Genomic DNA, 15,057 nt, shown 5'->3' on the forward strand with positions numbered 1-15,057 from the left:
CCTGCCATGGGCAGGGACACCCCTCACACTAGACCATATTGCCCAAGGGTCTGTCCAACCTGGCCTTGAACACTGCCAGGGATGGAGCATTTGTCACTTCTTTGGGCAACCTGTGCCAGCTCCTCACCACCTTCACAGCAAAGAACTTCTTCCTTATATCTAACCTGAACTTTCCCTGCTTCAGTTTGAACCCATCACCCCTTGTCCTACCACCACAATCCCTGATGAAGCAATAACTTCCATCAACACAAACAAGGTCTATCATCCCTGATACCCTTTAAAAGGCCACTTGCATTACACTCACCCATAAACAAGAGACCCCTGGACCAACCTAGCTGTTTGAGGAGCCTGAAGTACCTAAACTGAACCTATCGTGCTCAGCTCATGGGGCCAAGAGCATGATGCTGCAGTTGGAGGGGTCTGTAGGCCACCAAGCTGACCACTAACCTGACCATGAGAGCAACAGGGATGATTCTCAGTATTTTCTTAATGAGAAGTGACATGTTACATATCCACAGCCACTCAGGCTAGAAATGCAATAATTCAGCATGATAAGATGACAAGTAAGAGGCAAGAAGTTAATGGTGTCTTGCCTTGTTGAACACAGCTTGTCATGCCTCATTAGATTTAAGAGAGTTATTCAAGACTGTGTAATTATCAGAGACAGTAAAACTGTTGTATTAAAGATAAAAGCTAGTATTATAGAGAAATAATTAACTGCTTAATAGGGCATTTACTGTGCAGGGCTGCAGCAGGCTGTCTCCAAATTGAACCAGAATCCAGTCAAGATCAACAGAGCTCGAAGAGGCAGCAGAGTCCTTTGGTAGCCATCACCCAGAGGGTATGGGTGATGCTAAATCCACATGAAAACAGCACCAGGTCTTTAAACACTCAAAGAGCTAATGAAGTCAACTTTGAAGCAGCACTGCTGCTTCTGTGCTTCGGGAGCAGAGTGGGCTCTGGAGCAACAGGCTGAGCAGCAGCTGTTCCCTCCCAAGCCATGGCATGTGCAGCTCAGCTGGCTGAGGCTGGAGAAAGGCTGAAGTCTCCTTTGCCCTTCCTAAAACGTGTCTCTACTCACCGGGGTCAACTTGGTTTTTCACCAGCTGTAGATGTGGGTTTGCTGCTATGGCTCAGACAGACCAGTCCACCCCAAGTTGGCCATCTTATGCATGCATCAAGCAAACAAATATGTGATATTGAAGTTCTAGCACCTACACCCAACTAGAAATTGAGTTCAGTGCACAAAGGGTTGCATAAAATGGGACAGAACTGACATCCCATCAGATTAAATACGAGACTAGCATGGGTCTACACCAGAAGTTATCAGGAATTTGTCCTCCTAACAGTGCTACAGCCACAGTATTAATTATTTTGGATGGAGAGGCACTTAATGCCATGGGTTGGTTAGTGGTGGACTTGGCAGTCCTAGGGTAAAGGCTGGACTTGATGATCTGAAAGGTCTTTTCCAACTCAGTTGATTCTATGATTCTATTTTAACTCTGCTTCCCTCCTCAGCTTTGTCCATTTGTAAAGCAAGCTGGCTTTTGCAAGGAAGCAATGTGACTGCACACCTCTGTAGAAAGCCCAATCTCACTTCATGCCTTTCACATCATCACTACAAAACAGGACTTCACAACCAGTAACACTAAACAAGAAACTAGCCCTAACACCACATTAAGCAAGTCAAATCCACACGAATGTTTAGATCCCTTTCCCTCTCCACCAATCTTTCCAAGGGGAAAAAAACACCAGAGCATACCAGAGGTACAGGCAAGCTTCCAGACAAATGCGTAAAGTCTAAAAGCAGCAAAGTTGAGTACAGGTTGGGAACAATTGCTCCAGGATTGAGTTCAAGTGGGGAAGCTCGAGAAATCAGCCTCAACTCACACTGCTACTGGTGGTGTAAAGCCTGGGTGTTTGTACCATGTTTAAGGTGAATCCTAGCTGGTGTCAGCGGCCTACTGAGTTGCCCCTTTTACCAGGGCAAAGCTATTTGTTCTGAAGAGTAGCAAATTCAGGAGTTCTACGTCTGACAGCACAAAACCACCCAGCAGTGGTACTGCTGCTGCAGAGATGTCACAGGTTGATGGGAGATGCTGGGTGAAATAAAGATGAAGACCTCATGTTCATGGCTGAGGGCCCTTGTAACAGAGCAGGATGCTACAGCAAGCACCATGAAAATACCAGCTGCTGAATGGAGGAAAATTGAGAGTGCTTGTCCAGGTTCTTCCCACAGGACCCAAGCCTGCACTAAGCCCATTCTAATTGAATTCAAAGTGATTCCATTTAAATTTCAATTAACAGTAAAAGAGGTGGATGCCAACAGTCAAACAATTTATACTGTAGAAGTGCATTGCCTTCAGAAAGGCTTCAAAGACAGTCCTCAAGATCAACAAAAGCATCATGAAGTCCCAAACTGAAGCATAGAGGCTGCTTCAAGGCACACAGCCCTGATGCAGCAGGGAGGTGAAGTGCTCTGTGCCCATCTAGACTTGCCACATGGTCCAAAGCATCCCAAGGAAAGGCTGGGTAGGTGGGAAGAAGATGCTCCTAGAGGAGTCAGAAGAAGGGATCCCGTATCTGTCCTATTAAACAGGAGCCTAGCATGAGGGAGATGCCAGTCTGCCTTCTGGATCTTCTGTCCTCATAAGTGACCACTGTTCCCCTACTTGGCTCTGGTTACTGCAGGTAAAAAGCTGTGAAGGCGAACTGAAAGGGAAGGAGGATGAGTGGCAATGAGAGACACACCCTGCCTATGAGTGAGAAATGGCAGGGCAGGAAACAAAACAGTGCCAAGCCCTTCCTCTTCGGTCAAGGACAATAAAGACCTTACACACTTGAAATGCCTTCAGGGCCACCAGGCTGCTTGGAAGTTGGACATGTAAATGAGAACGTGTGAAATGTAAAGAAACAAGTTTGGGAGGAGAGGTTTTCATTATAGATCTGTAAATAGTCAGAAAACTGGAAGATAAAAGCTCACTGACAGCCATTCTCTCTTGGGTTTTTTCAGAGTAATAACAGGTAGACATTTATTATAGTGTTTTCCTGATGCAGTAAGAAGTTGCCTCAAGAGAAGTGCCCCAACCAAGAGATGTAAGGACTCCCTGAAACAATACCTCAGCCTTGGCCATATTGACTACCATCAGTGGTCCACCTTGGCCTTCAACCGGATGACTTGGAGACACACCATACATAACGCTGTTGTCTCCTTTGAGAACACAAGAAGAACTAGTCTCGAGGAGAAAAGACAACGTAGAAAGAATCACACCCCACTTACACCACCCAAGGAGACTTTTTGCTGTGCTTTTTGCAACCGGATTTGCCTGTCCCACATTGGCCTTTCTAGTTGTCAGCACACTTGTAGTAAGCGTGGGTAAAGCCCTTCCCAAATCTTCATTCACAAAGTCAAGCCATGAAGAAGGGGACAGCTTTGCCTGTTCTAGACACATATAACTCTCCTATACTAAGGTAATTATAGGGGAGTTACATTATATATGTAAATATATATCTCGCATATACATATAAATATAGTTATATACAGTGATATATATATTTAATTATATCCATTATAACCCGAGTCTGAAGCAATGCAGTCCCACAGTCTACTTCTGGTTTTAAACAAAAATTCTCTATTACAATCAAATCAAAAATAGCACCAAACACCCAATTCCCTTGTGCTGCTCCTCAGCCCATTTGTGGTAGAGCACTCATGCATGCAACACCCTCCCTGCACCCCACTGACCCCACACTGCATCCAGACAAATGCAACAGGACAGGGGCCTCTTGGAAATAAACCCTCTAATTTAGGCAGAATTAGCTGTGGACTAGCAAAACACACTACTAAATCAGGCTTAAAGGGGGAAAACTTGATTCCCTAGGAGAAGCTTGGCTGAGAGTCAGCCCATCTCCTTGATAAATCTTGCTGAAATCAACCAAAGGATTCAACAGTTTGAGCTTTGTAAGGGAGACGTCGACTCAACAAACAAAGCTTTTAGGATCTGATTTAGAGGAGATGCAAGCCTGACCCCACTGAGCTCAGTGATAGGCCCCAGAGGATGAATACTGAAAGTGAACCTGATATTAGAAGTACTTAGAGAAAGTGCTGAAGTTTTAATATCCTTGTGACTGGTCCACCAAAAGTGAAGGCTGCAGTGTCCAGAACTGGTTACCTGCTTTTAAGAGAAAGGCTAAACTGTCTACTATAAAGCCCATCTCTGGAGCACCACCACACTAGTAAGGATGAGGACTTTATTTCTGGCCTTTACAGAAGAGGACCCAGGGCTACTGTACCAGACAGGAAACAGAAGCTCTTCCGCTGCCCACCCTCCATGTTATTTATAGGCTGTACAGTCTCCAATAACACAATTTCAACCTATTTTGAAGGACACACCCTTTTGCAGGCTTTTTCCAAGCAGGAAAGAAGCCAACAGGCAGGATACAGAGACCAAAACCCTGGGGTCTGCATTATTCTTAGCCTGAGCATGCAGCTACTCAGGCAGCTCAAACCCAGACACAATAGGAGGAAGCAGCAGCCACTGTTTGCAGAGAGCAGCCAACGTGCTGCTTGTGAGATAAGTGTGTGGAGAGGCTCAAAGCATTCACCCTCCATCAGTTCAGGGAGCAGAGAAAGTCCTACCAATGGTTTAAGGAGACTTATGCTACGGACTTAGGTCCTCTAGTCTGCACTCGTATTTAGTCATTTATCCCCAAACACCCTTGTAGTAATGCTTCAAGAACCTAGCAAAAGAAGGAAGAGGGGATACTTTAGGGAAGTAATAGGAATAGACAATGCGTTCTGGGTTATCTCTGGCTCTGCAAGAGATGAGGCAGCAGGGAAGTATATAGACTGAGCTAGCTCCTGCTGAAGATACTCAGCTGTTGCTGAGCTGTTCTACAGCATCTTTTAGATAAGAAGAGGGGGTTTTATTGTGGACTAGAAAGTTTGTTAGAGGAGCATACATGGACCAGGTCTGAGCATTCAGAATTGTCTGCTGGAGCAACAGCCCTGTGCAAAACCCTGCAGGGTGCTGCACAGTGAGGCTGATGCAGGTGGACCACAAGAAATACTTCTGCTTTTTCCTAACCAAAGACTTCAATATCTTTCCTCCCTGAGATCTCAGCTAACAGCTGATCTCCCCTCCCCTTTCTCATGTAGCTGCTGACACTGTTTAGCCCATATGTTCCTACTCCCCACACAGATTCAGAGTCATCTGCAGGTCTAGTGCAGGGGAAGCTCTGGAACTCACAAAGTGGCACCACTTCCCCATCATCCACCCTGTAGAGATGTATTAAGAGCCTCAGCTGGAACATTGATCCATGTGGAAACCCTAACTGCCCAAATGAAGGCCATACAGTACTTTGGTTTGCTTCTCAGCTTTAAGTTCCACTCTGTGTGTCTGCTTTCAATGTGGATTTTTACTGTTATCATTCTAGTCAAATGCCAGGGGTCACAAACCACAGCTTTGGGATCATAAACATCAGCCATGATTTGCATATTGAGAACAAGGCATATATTTGATGACACAATAAGTCTTGTAAGAGACCTCTATTGGAGCTAGGCTGCAGCTCAAATGCAGAGTGTTTTATTTAACTCTGTCCTGGGGGAAGCAGTAGTGACTCTATCCAGGTAAAGCATCATTTTGAGTCAGCGCCTTGACAAATAGGGTTTAGACAAGAAACGTTTTATCTTAACACCATAACAACCAAGTTTGAGAGAACACCACCTGAAGAATGAAGTGATGCAACTGGGCTGATAGTTATTGTTAAAGTCTGCCATGCAGTTTTCTCACAAATGCTGTTAAAAAAATCAGCTGGAAGTTTAACAGACTCCTCCTTAAAGCTCTAATTGCTCCATCTCAATCACGGAAGATTCATTTCCCTGTAAAGTTTCTTGTACAGGGTTAACAAACACTTATAATATCACCGGCTCACCACATGCTGCAGAATGAATACAGTAAGGTGCTTCGCAACCCTTGGGTGAGGGATAACTCCTCATGCAGTTCTAGTTCACCAGCTCATTTCTCAGCTCGCCCCATCCATTTGTTCCTTCAGAAACCACCAGGAACCTCAGGGCAGCTTCCGCTGTTCAAAAGGCGACTTCCAAGAACAGGTCAACATCATCAACAGCTGAAATGCAAAAGCTTTGTCAAAAGCTGCATGTGGCTCAGTGAAGCACATCAAGAGCTGCGCAGACCTTCCAGCTTGCAATGCGCAACGTGCGCTTTCCAGCTCAGCCAGTTTTCAGATGCACTGAAGCAGAAAAACATCTTGAGAGCCCTGCCATATGTAGCTTTCTGCTTAACCCACAAACCTACGTTTAAAGGGGCTACTGCAGTCCACAAAGCACCTCCGGAGACACAGTTAAACTTTGTGGCTTTGTTTTCCCATAGAGGGAAAGCATCTGCAGTGGAGAAGTTGCCATTTAAATATATGTGTGTGAATAATCAAAATCAAACACAGCTACATGGTTGTGTTAGAAGAAGCAAAGTCAGCAGAGCCCCTCTTGGGCACGGTACAGCGCTTTCATGTCCCTTTAGACTGACTTTGAAAACAGAATGGAAGTTTGAACAGATCAACTGCTCTACAATTCATTTCTTCGCTTTCCTGACATGCACTCACACTCCACCCGACCTTAAGAGAGATTTTCAGTGCAAAAGTCAAAACACGACACAGAAAGCACCCAGGGTAATTTTGAAGCACAGAAACAGAGCAACAATTCAAACTACATACAGCAACAGGCCTGAACTTAGCACTGGGGCAGGACCATAGAAAGGTTTGTGTTGGAAGGGACCTTTAAAGCTCATCTAGTCCAAGCACCCTGCAATAAGCAGGGACATCTCCAACTACATCAGTTTGCTCAGAGCCTCATGCAACCTGACCTTGAATATTTCCAGCGATGGAGCATCCACCACCTTTCTGGGCTACCTGTGACAATGTCTCATCACACTCACTGTGAAAGATTTCTTCCCTATATCTAGTCTGAATCTACCCTCCTTTAGTTTTAAACCATCACCCTTTCTCCTAACACTGCATGGCCTACTAAAAAGTCACAACAGGTTGCTTCAGTTTGATTTGTCAGGTGGAGATGACCACTAGGGCCTCTACCAGTCCCTCTCAAAGTTCAGACACTTCCATACATTAGGATGCTGCTTCCCATTTTCCTTAACCAATCCCACCATCCTGGTGAAAAATGCACTGCAAGGCCAGCTGGTAAGTCCACAGAGACCAGGAAAGCACACACCATAGAGCAAGTGATAATTCTTATGCTCTTTACCAACAGTTTTCTAAAGTCAAGAGCCACTGCTTCTTTTACAGTCAGTCTGGCAAACTCCTGTTCTGTGGTCCTGCCTCAGGACAAGCTTCTTGGACCAATGCGCAATACATCACCAAGCTGCTAACAAAGCAGCTCCATCACCAGGGTCCATGCCACAAACAGCTCTGCTTTTTTCAACTAAACTCAAGGCAAGATGGGCAAGAAGAATGCATCCAGCAGTGATGTGCAAGAGGAGATAAAGGGACACTGCTGCCACATTAGGCAGGATCAAGACATCTTCAAATGTCAAGCTGAAAACCAGGTTTCACCGTGCAGAGGGAGATACACAGCTCAGTCCAACACAGCCCTCCTTGTCTGGCAGGGTGACCTCTTTAAGACCCAAGTCTATTCTGACACCTGCAGCACAAGTGCTACTAAGCCTTATTCAGCTCAGAGCTGCCAAGACAGTTTCAGAAAGAGGAAGCTGGGAAAGCAATAAATATTCTTACAAGTCCTTTGTGGTGGGGTAGAAAACAAGTTTACCAGCTCAAAGGAAAGCTTTTTCCATTCACAATGGAGGAGAAGATCCTTTAACTCCCCAAATCTGCTTCAAAAGGTTTAAACAAATAGCAGCAACTACAGGGACCCAACCCCCAAATCACACCCAGCATCTGCAGCTGAGATGGCTGCAACATGCCTTCTCCACTTACATGAGTGAGCATCAAGGCAAAGCATTACAAATGACTTCAGATGGGATTGCACAATTATCCACACTCCTCCAAGTCCTGACCTCCCTAAGGGCAACTTCTTGCCGAGGAAACCGGATTGCCACACATACACACATCTGCTTGGCTTCACTGCCTCTTCTTTCTAGTATTTGTGTCTCGGCTCTTGCAAATATCCTTACAGCCAAAGCGCCTCCAAAGCCACCACAGGCACATGGGAAGGGCAACAACTCATTGTCATTTGATTACCAAGTGGGGTAAAGTTGCAGCCACAGCAAGCCCCAAGCCATACTGGAACTAGGCTTGGGTACAGCCTTAAAGAACTTGCTGGAAAAGCAAGAGTGTTTGCAGGCTCAAATGAACTCTGTCATCACTATTGCTTATGGTAGTTGACAGCTAAGATAACTACACTAAACAGCTTTCCTGACTCCCTGCCAAGGCTGGGCATCATTTACTTCTGGGACCTGTTTTCACAATGCATTTTGTGTATGCCACAGCAATGGGAGCAACCACACCAGTCATCCCATTCAGACAATCATGCAACACTAACTTCCTCTTTCGTTGGGTTCCCCTCCCAGTTTCGCAGGAGAGACTCCACAGCCTCAAGAGACAGAACTACAAGGACACACTCTTCTGATAAAAACATATAATCTTATTCTTCCTGCAATGGGCTATACTTGGGACCCATGTTCTGGATGTGCACTCTGTGAGCACATCCTGTGCACACCCACATGCAAAACTTTGCAGAGCATCATAGAATCCTAGAATAGTTAGGGTTGGAAAGGACCTCAAGATCACCTAGTTCCAACCCTCCTGCCATGGGCAGGGACACCTCACACTAAACCATGCCACTCACGGCTTCGTCCAACCTGGCCTTGAACACCGCCAGGGATGGAGAATTCACAACTTCCCTGGGCAACCCATTCCAGTGCCTCACCACCCTAACAGCAAAGAATTTCCTCCTTATATCCAATCTAAACTTCCCCTGTTTAAGGTTGAGCCCATTACCCCTTGTCCTGTCACTACAGGCCCTAATGAAAAGTCCCTCACCAGCATCCCTATAGGACCCCTTCAGATACTGGAAGGCTGCTATGAGGTCCCCACGCAGCCTTCTCTTCTCCAGGCTGAACAGCCCCAACTTCCTCAGCCTGTCTTCATACGGGAGGTGCTCCAGTCCCCTGATCATCCTCGTGGCCTCCTCTGGACTTGTTCCAGCAGTTCCATGTCCTTTTTATGTTGAGGACACCAGAACTGCACACAATACACAATACATCATGTTACTCTTAGTGGGAGTTCCTGTAGATGTGAAAACATCTAGTGCTCTGAACCATATCTGCACAACTTAGAAACATTAACTACTCAAATTCAGGTGCTCCTACAGCTGAGCTGGTACTTTAAAGCAGAAGGAACACAAAAAGCATTGGCTTGGGTTCAGGCAGGAACTGAATTTCCACTCACTGACCTGTAACACCAAGCAAGCTAGCCTGCAATATCCCATCAAAGCAGAAGTGACAGACATACAAACAGCAGAAATACATCCCCAGGGATGTCACGGTACTGAAGGAAGAAGTACTCAAGTGCTGACACTGACTCCAGTAACAGCAGTGTCCCAAGTTTGGTTTCAGCTGGGGCTGCTGGCTGGATGATGAGCTGATGAAGATGCAGTCAAGGTTCTCAGGTATCTATGAGTATCTCTGAGATGGACACACATCACCACCAGCTCAAGAGGCTCCCATCCAAACAGGCCATGTGAATAACCCAAAAGCTGCTTCTTAAGTTAGTGTCTAATGTGAAGTCATTGATAAACCTGCTACAACCAGCATGGGTTAGAAGCCTGCACACAAACAGCCCCAACAGCAGACCTAAGAAACCCTCCACACATGGGGAGAGAACAGGGCACAGATAAGAGGCAGTTGGGGTGAGTAAGGGACCACCAGCTGCAGCCAGAGGAGGTGCTTCGGTTGAGATCCCAGGGCTGTAAACACATCTGCTTTTGGGGGCCCAGCCAGCAGTTTCGTTCACAGCTTTAGACATTGAGCTGATTCACAATGAAACCACAACAGGATCAGCTTTCAGTTTCTCCCCATTAACCATGAGATGGTTGATGTTCAAGGAAATATCAGCCCCTGCACCAGGGGGAGGTTAGCTCAGGGTTGATGATTTGCTAAGCAGGGGTTACACAGCCTTCATCCACAGGAGTATTTTGATATGATGAACTGATATCCTTGATTTTACCAGACACCCTGTGGAGTTTATGGGACAATTAACCCATATGTGCACATCGCTAAGGGGAACAGACACACAGAACTAGTCCTTACTGTCACTACTTGGTGAAACACAAGCAGTGAAGTGTGGCAACTGGGCTACTCCAGCTGGAAAAAAGCTATCGGTTATCACAGGAAGAACTTGTTGCAGAATTCCCTGGCAGCTTGGTGTTAACCGCAGCACTTTGGAAGTGGTTTCCAAGAGGCAGAAAGGGGCAAACGAGCCTCAAAATGTGCAGCTAGTGAGCCAGAAAACTTGGAAGTTTCAGTTCACCGTCACTACAGGGTTTTAAACAAGGAAAACAGATCGAGCTCTGGCACATTATCCAGCTTGTGTTAAACCACTTAACCCTAAAGAGAAGCAACACGTTGCTCTGAGGAAAACGCAGCTGCAGCACAAATCAGTAAAGATTCCTAGTCCTTCTCAGGTTTCAGGGTTCCCCACCTTCTTATTGCTCCTATCACCCCTCCACAGCAACCATATACCCCAGTAACCTCCTTCCCCAGCCTTTCAGCCCCTAAACTTCACAGTTAAAGCAAAGTTAAACACCACATCACAAATCGGGCCACTATGGCTCTCATCAAGCAACGCTGACATCCAACACCCACCCTGGGATGTATTTTTGCTTCTTCCTTGTAAATCACCAGGTTACCCCATTAGCTCTCACGCTTCATTAAAATCTTCTAAGCGACTGAGCAATCGCTCATGCAAGCGGAGCCAATTTGAACAGATTATCTCCGCAACTTCGCGGTGCTTCATTACCATCAGATTACGGCTGGAAACAAGAGTTTTAAGCAGCAGCAGCATCTGGCGCCCTAACTGCCTGCTCAGCGCCGCGAACAAACTCCCGCACTCCACTTTAAACCCCAGCATAGACAACGCAGAACTTGGTGTTTATAAGGAACCGGGTCCCCAGCCACTCTGGCAGCGCTGGTTGAGAGGCACCGAGAGTCCCCCCCGCACCCCGGGTACTCACGCATGAGGGTACTGAAAGCGCAGAGGGCCAGCAGCGCCTGCAGCAGCACCCCAAAGCGCCCCAGCAGAGCGCCACTACCGCAGCCGTGAGCGGGGCGAGAGGCCATGGACGGAGCGGGGTGAGGAGGTGCGGAACGGGACGGAGCAGAGCAGGATGAAACGGCCCCTCCGCGCACAAAGGCGGCCCCCGCGCAACCACCGCCCCCCGGCCCGCCCCGGCGGAGCGGCCACACCCGGAGCGGGCGGGACGGGGTGGGGCCGGAGGGTTAGGGATAGGGATAGAAATAGGGATGGGGATGATCGAGATGGGGATGGGGATGGGGATAGAAAAGGAAATGGGGATGGGAGATTGGGATCAGGATGGAGATAGGTATGGGGAGGGAGATGGGAACAAGGCGGGAGATTGTGATTCGGATGGAGATGGGGACAGGGAGGGAGATGGGGAGAGGAATAGCAATTGGGATGGGGATGAGGATAAGGAGGGAGAATGGGATGGGGATAGAGAAGGAAATGGGGATAGGAGATTGGGATCAGGACTGAGATAGGTATTGTAAAGAATACAAGAGTGATTCGTGTCAAGAACTTGGGAATCACTGTTACCAATGCACCTGTGACCAGTGTACCATGTGCGGGATGTATAAAAATGACTTTGATTATAATAAATGTTGCTGTCAATATAATGAAGGGAGAGAAGAAGAAACAAAGGAATAGAATAGTCTTTAATAATTTTTGACTGTTAATAAGGTTTTGTTTTACTGCTTGAATGCTTTAAGGAAGGGGTTTGTGAAGCCTATGCTTTGACTAAATAACCATATAAGGATAGAACCAGGGCTGTGATTAAGCTTGTGATAAACGATTCTTTATTAATAAATTACCAAGGGGTTCAGTACCTCTTCCAAGAAGTCTCTTCACCGAAAAGCAGACCTCAGCAACAAGAAAAGAACAATGAAAAGGGGCCACGTCAGCATCTGGGTACAGATGAAGAAGGGACTGGCTGAGACTAAAGACCAGTATAAGAGACTGGACCCCAAAGACCCTGGTGTGCGTCTTGGTGGAGCAGAGATTCCCCTACGCACCCAGCGCTGCTTGCTTATTGCCTCTCTATATTAATCAATTGTAATAAAATAATTAAATCAGACCATGGCCAAGACAGAATTTTTATAACAGGTATGGGGAGGGAGATGGGAATAAGGAGGGAGATTGCGATCGGGATGGAGATGGGGACAGGGAGGGAGATGGGGAGAGGAATAGCAATTGGGATGCTGATAGAAATGGAGATGGAGATGGGAATAAGGAGGGAGACTGTGATCAAGATGGCAATGGGAATGGGGAGGGAGACAGGGGTGGGGGGGAAATGGACATGTGAAATAGGGTGAGGGTGCAGGTGGGAAAAGAGTGGGCATAGAGATGGGAATGGAGATGGGAACGGAGAGGGAGATGGAGACGGAGACAGGGACAGGGACAGGGATGAGGAAGGAGATGGAGATGGGGAGGGAGATGGAGATGGGGGTGCAGGAGATTCAAGGCCTGTTTGGATGGGGCTTGGAGCAAGCTGCTCTAGTGGAAGGTGTCCCTACCCATGGCAGGGGCTTGGAACTGGATGAGCTCTAAGATCCCTTCTAACCCAAACCAGTCTGTGGTTCTATGGAGATGTGGGGCCTGGTGGGACTGGGATGCCAGGTTGGGGCAGTCCTAGTGAGGATAGCTTCTGTTTCTGTGGTCTGAGGTAAGATGATCTGTGATCCTGACCTTGAGAGGTAGTTACAGAGCCAAAGAGACTGCATCATCATATCATACGACTCAGAGCAGTGGCCTTAAACATTATGAGACCAGAAAATCATGGGAGCTGGCGCACTTCCAGAGCAAATCCCATTTACAAATCAGGATGAAACTGTGTTAAATGTGGGCTTGGGAATCCCCTGTCATGGTGAGGACATTAGTGCCAGCAGTTTGGGCAGAGGTTAGCCCTGGTCAGATAAGCTGCCTGGAGGTTTGTCCTTCCTCCTGCTGCCTGGTCCTGCTTGCCCTGAGTTTCCCCAGCCCCTCAACTGAGCCAGCACATCCCCAGGTACCAACCTGCTCGCTCCACATCACTGAAATAACCTCCATCAGGAGTATTTTGGGCTGAGAGATGCTCATTCAGCTCCCCAACTTTAATCATGACTTCAGTCAGCAAGCTGGAAGTTTCATCTTCCTAACTCATTTTTGGCTGATTTTGTATGTGTAATTGTCAGTTTCACTCCCCTGAGTTGCCAAATCTGATTGTGTTTTGCAATCAGTCGCCTTTATATTGAATTCTAAATCAAATATTAAAGAGGATATCCTTATATAAACCAGTTGAACACAGTATATGTGGAGCCATCTAGTAAGCAAATGCGTATCTTTACACAGATTTACTCAGACACTTTGCATTTGCTGCTAAAGAACCATTTGCAAGAACTGGTTGCTGGATGATGATCTGGGAATTACCTCAGATTCTGTTTGCCCAGGTATGGCACAGCAATTGATGAGCACGCAGGAATTAAAAGACATTGAAACCAGATTGGTCTTTCTTAAACCTATTTCATTTTCTATGAATAACCTGCAAATTACCCATAAGGGAAGGTATCTACAATGCATCAGTGCACTGTAGAAGGGGACAGTGTTCCTAAGGCTCTCTCCAAACCAGTGCTGCCTCCTCCCTTTCGTTGCTAGCCCAGTTAGCAGTGATTTCTCCCAGCTGCTGAGTTCAGCAGTGCAAAGTTGTCTGAAGGCCTTGTTTTCACGTGCTGATGTGTTTACAAGGGAGCACAGTGCCTCCCATGTGTGAAAACACTCAGGCTATAAGAAGTCAATAAACAGAAGCCCTCCTGATCTCACCCCTCATTGCAGGAAGAGGCAGAGATCCTTTAGTGGCTATTGCTGCTCCACACTCCACTGTGAAACCACAGCTTTGCTTTATCAAAAGCATGACTTGCACTTCAAAATACTTGGAGTTTCTGAACCCATGCAAAAAGCCCTTAGGGCTTGTCTGTATCCTAGGGGGAGTCTGGGAGCTCGCTCTGGCTACTAAATCCTCTTATATTATTTTGGCAACTAAGATGCCCCACAGATGTCTCCTTTCCTTTTTTTCCCCAAGGTTTTCCATCTCTCCTGCTTATTAAAAAAGGAGATGTGTAAGAAAGCACTCTTTATACCTGGCACCATTCCTAAAGTGTGTGTCTGCCTGGCTGTGAGCAGCACACACTACAGTCATTAGGACAGCTGCACCCAAACTGGGAGCTGGTGCCCTCAGCTCAACTGATTGTTTGCTTTAGGGAAATTTTCCTTTGGGGGTGTGGAGTTTATCCTGAGTGGATGTAAAGCTAGGTTTTCCTAGCAGGAAAGGTCACATTCAATGTGCTCAGGGTAATGCCCTCTGAAGCTAGGCAATGGCCAGACTTCCCAGCCCATCTCAGCAGCAAGAGTTGGCATTAATGACAGAAAAGAGAACATAAGGGCTGTGATCCTTTTCTTTTCCCTTAACTTTGGTTGGACAAAGGTCTGGAGAGGCTCACAATACGATGGTCAGTTGATGCTGATTTACTTGAATCTATTCATTGATCTTTGTGAGCTTCCAGAAATGGAGGTGAGAAATATCAATGACAAAACAGAAAAGTGAGAAAAAACAAACCAAGCAACACAGTTATTCAAGAAATTCCCTCAGAAATAGAAATTAAATCATGAAAGAAGAAAAAAGACCCAGAAAAGCTGAATTTAAATATTAAACCATGGGTGCAAGCATGAAATAAGAAAAGCCAAGACACCAAAGTGGTTTCAAGTAACAAGGGATGCAAAAAGTCAATCCAGGCAATTCTG

General features: G+C 46.5%; 1 protein-coding gene across 2 annotated transcripts in view; it reads right to left on the minus strand.

Annotated features, from left to right (window-relative positions):
• LOC136009184 (store-operated calcium entry regulator STIMATE-like) overlaps positions 1-11,452 on the minus strand; it is a 35,928-nt gene extending 24,476 nt beyond the window's left edge. The window contains exon 1 of one of the 2 annotated variants that reach the window (XM_065669270.1): positions 11,222-11,452. In XM_065669270.1, coding sequence (XP_065525342.1) covers positions 11,222-11,327 — 106 coding nt within the window. In that variant the 5' untranslated portion in view covers positions 11,328-11,452. Of the gene's footprint in view, positions 1-5,934; positions 6,087-11,221 lie in introns of those variants that run through there. The other variant, XM_065669311.1, reaches the window with a different exon arrangement.
• Positions 11,453-15,057: the final 3,605 nt, after the last annotated feature.

Source organism: Lathamus discolor, chromosome 1 (genome assembly GCF_037157495.1).
Source record: "Lathamus discolor isolate bLatDis1 chromosome 1, bLatDis1.hap1, whole genome shotgun sequence".
Lineage (NCBI taxonomy): Eukaryota > Metazoa > Chordata > Aves > Psittaciformes > Psittacidae > Lathamus > Lathamus discolor.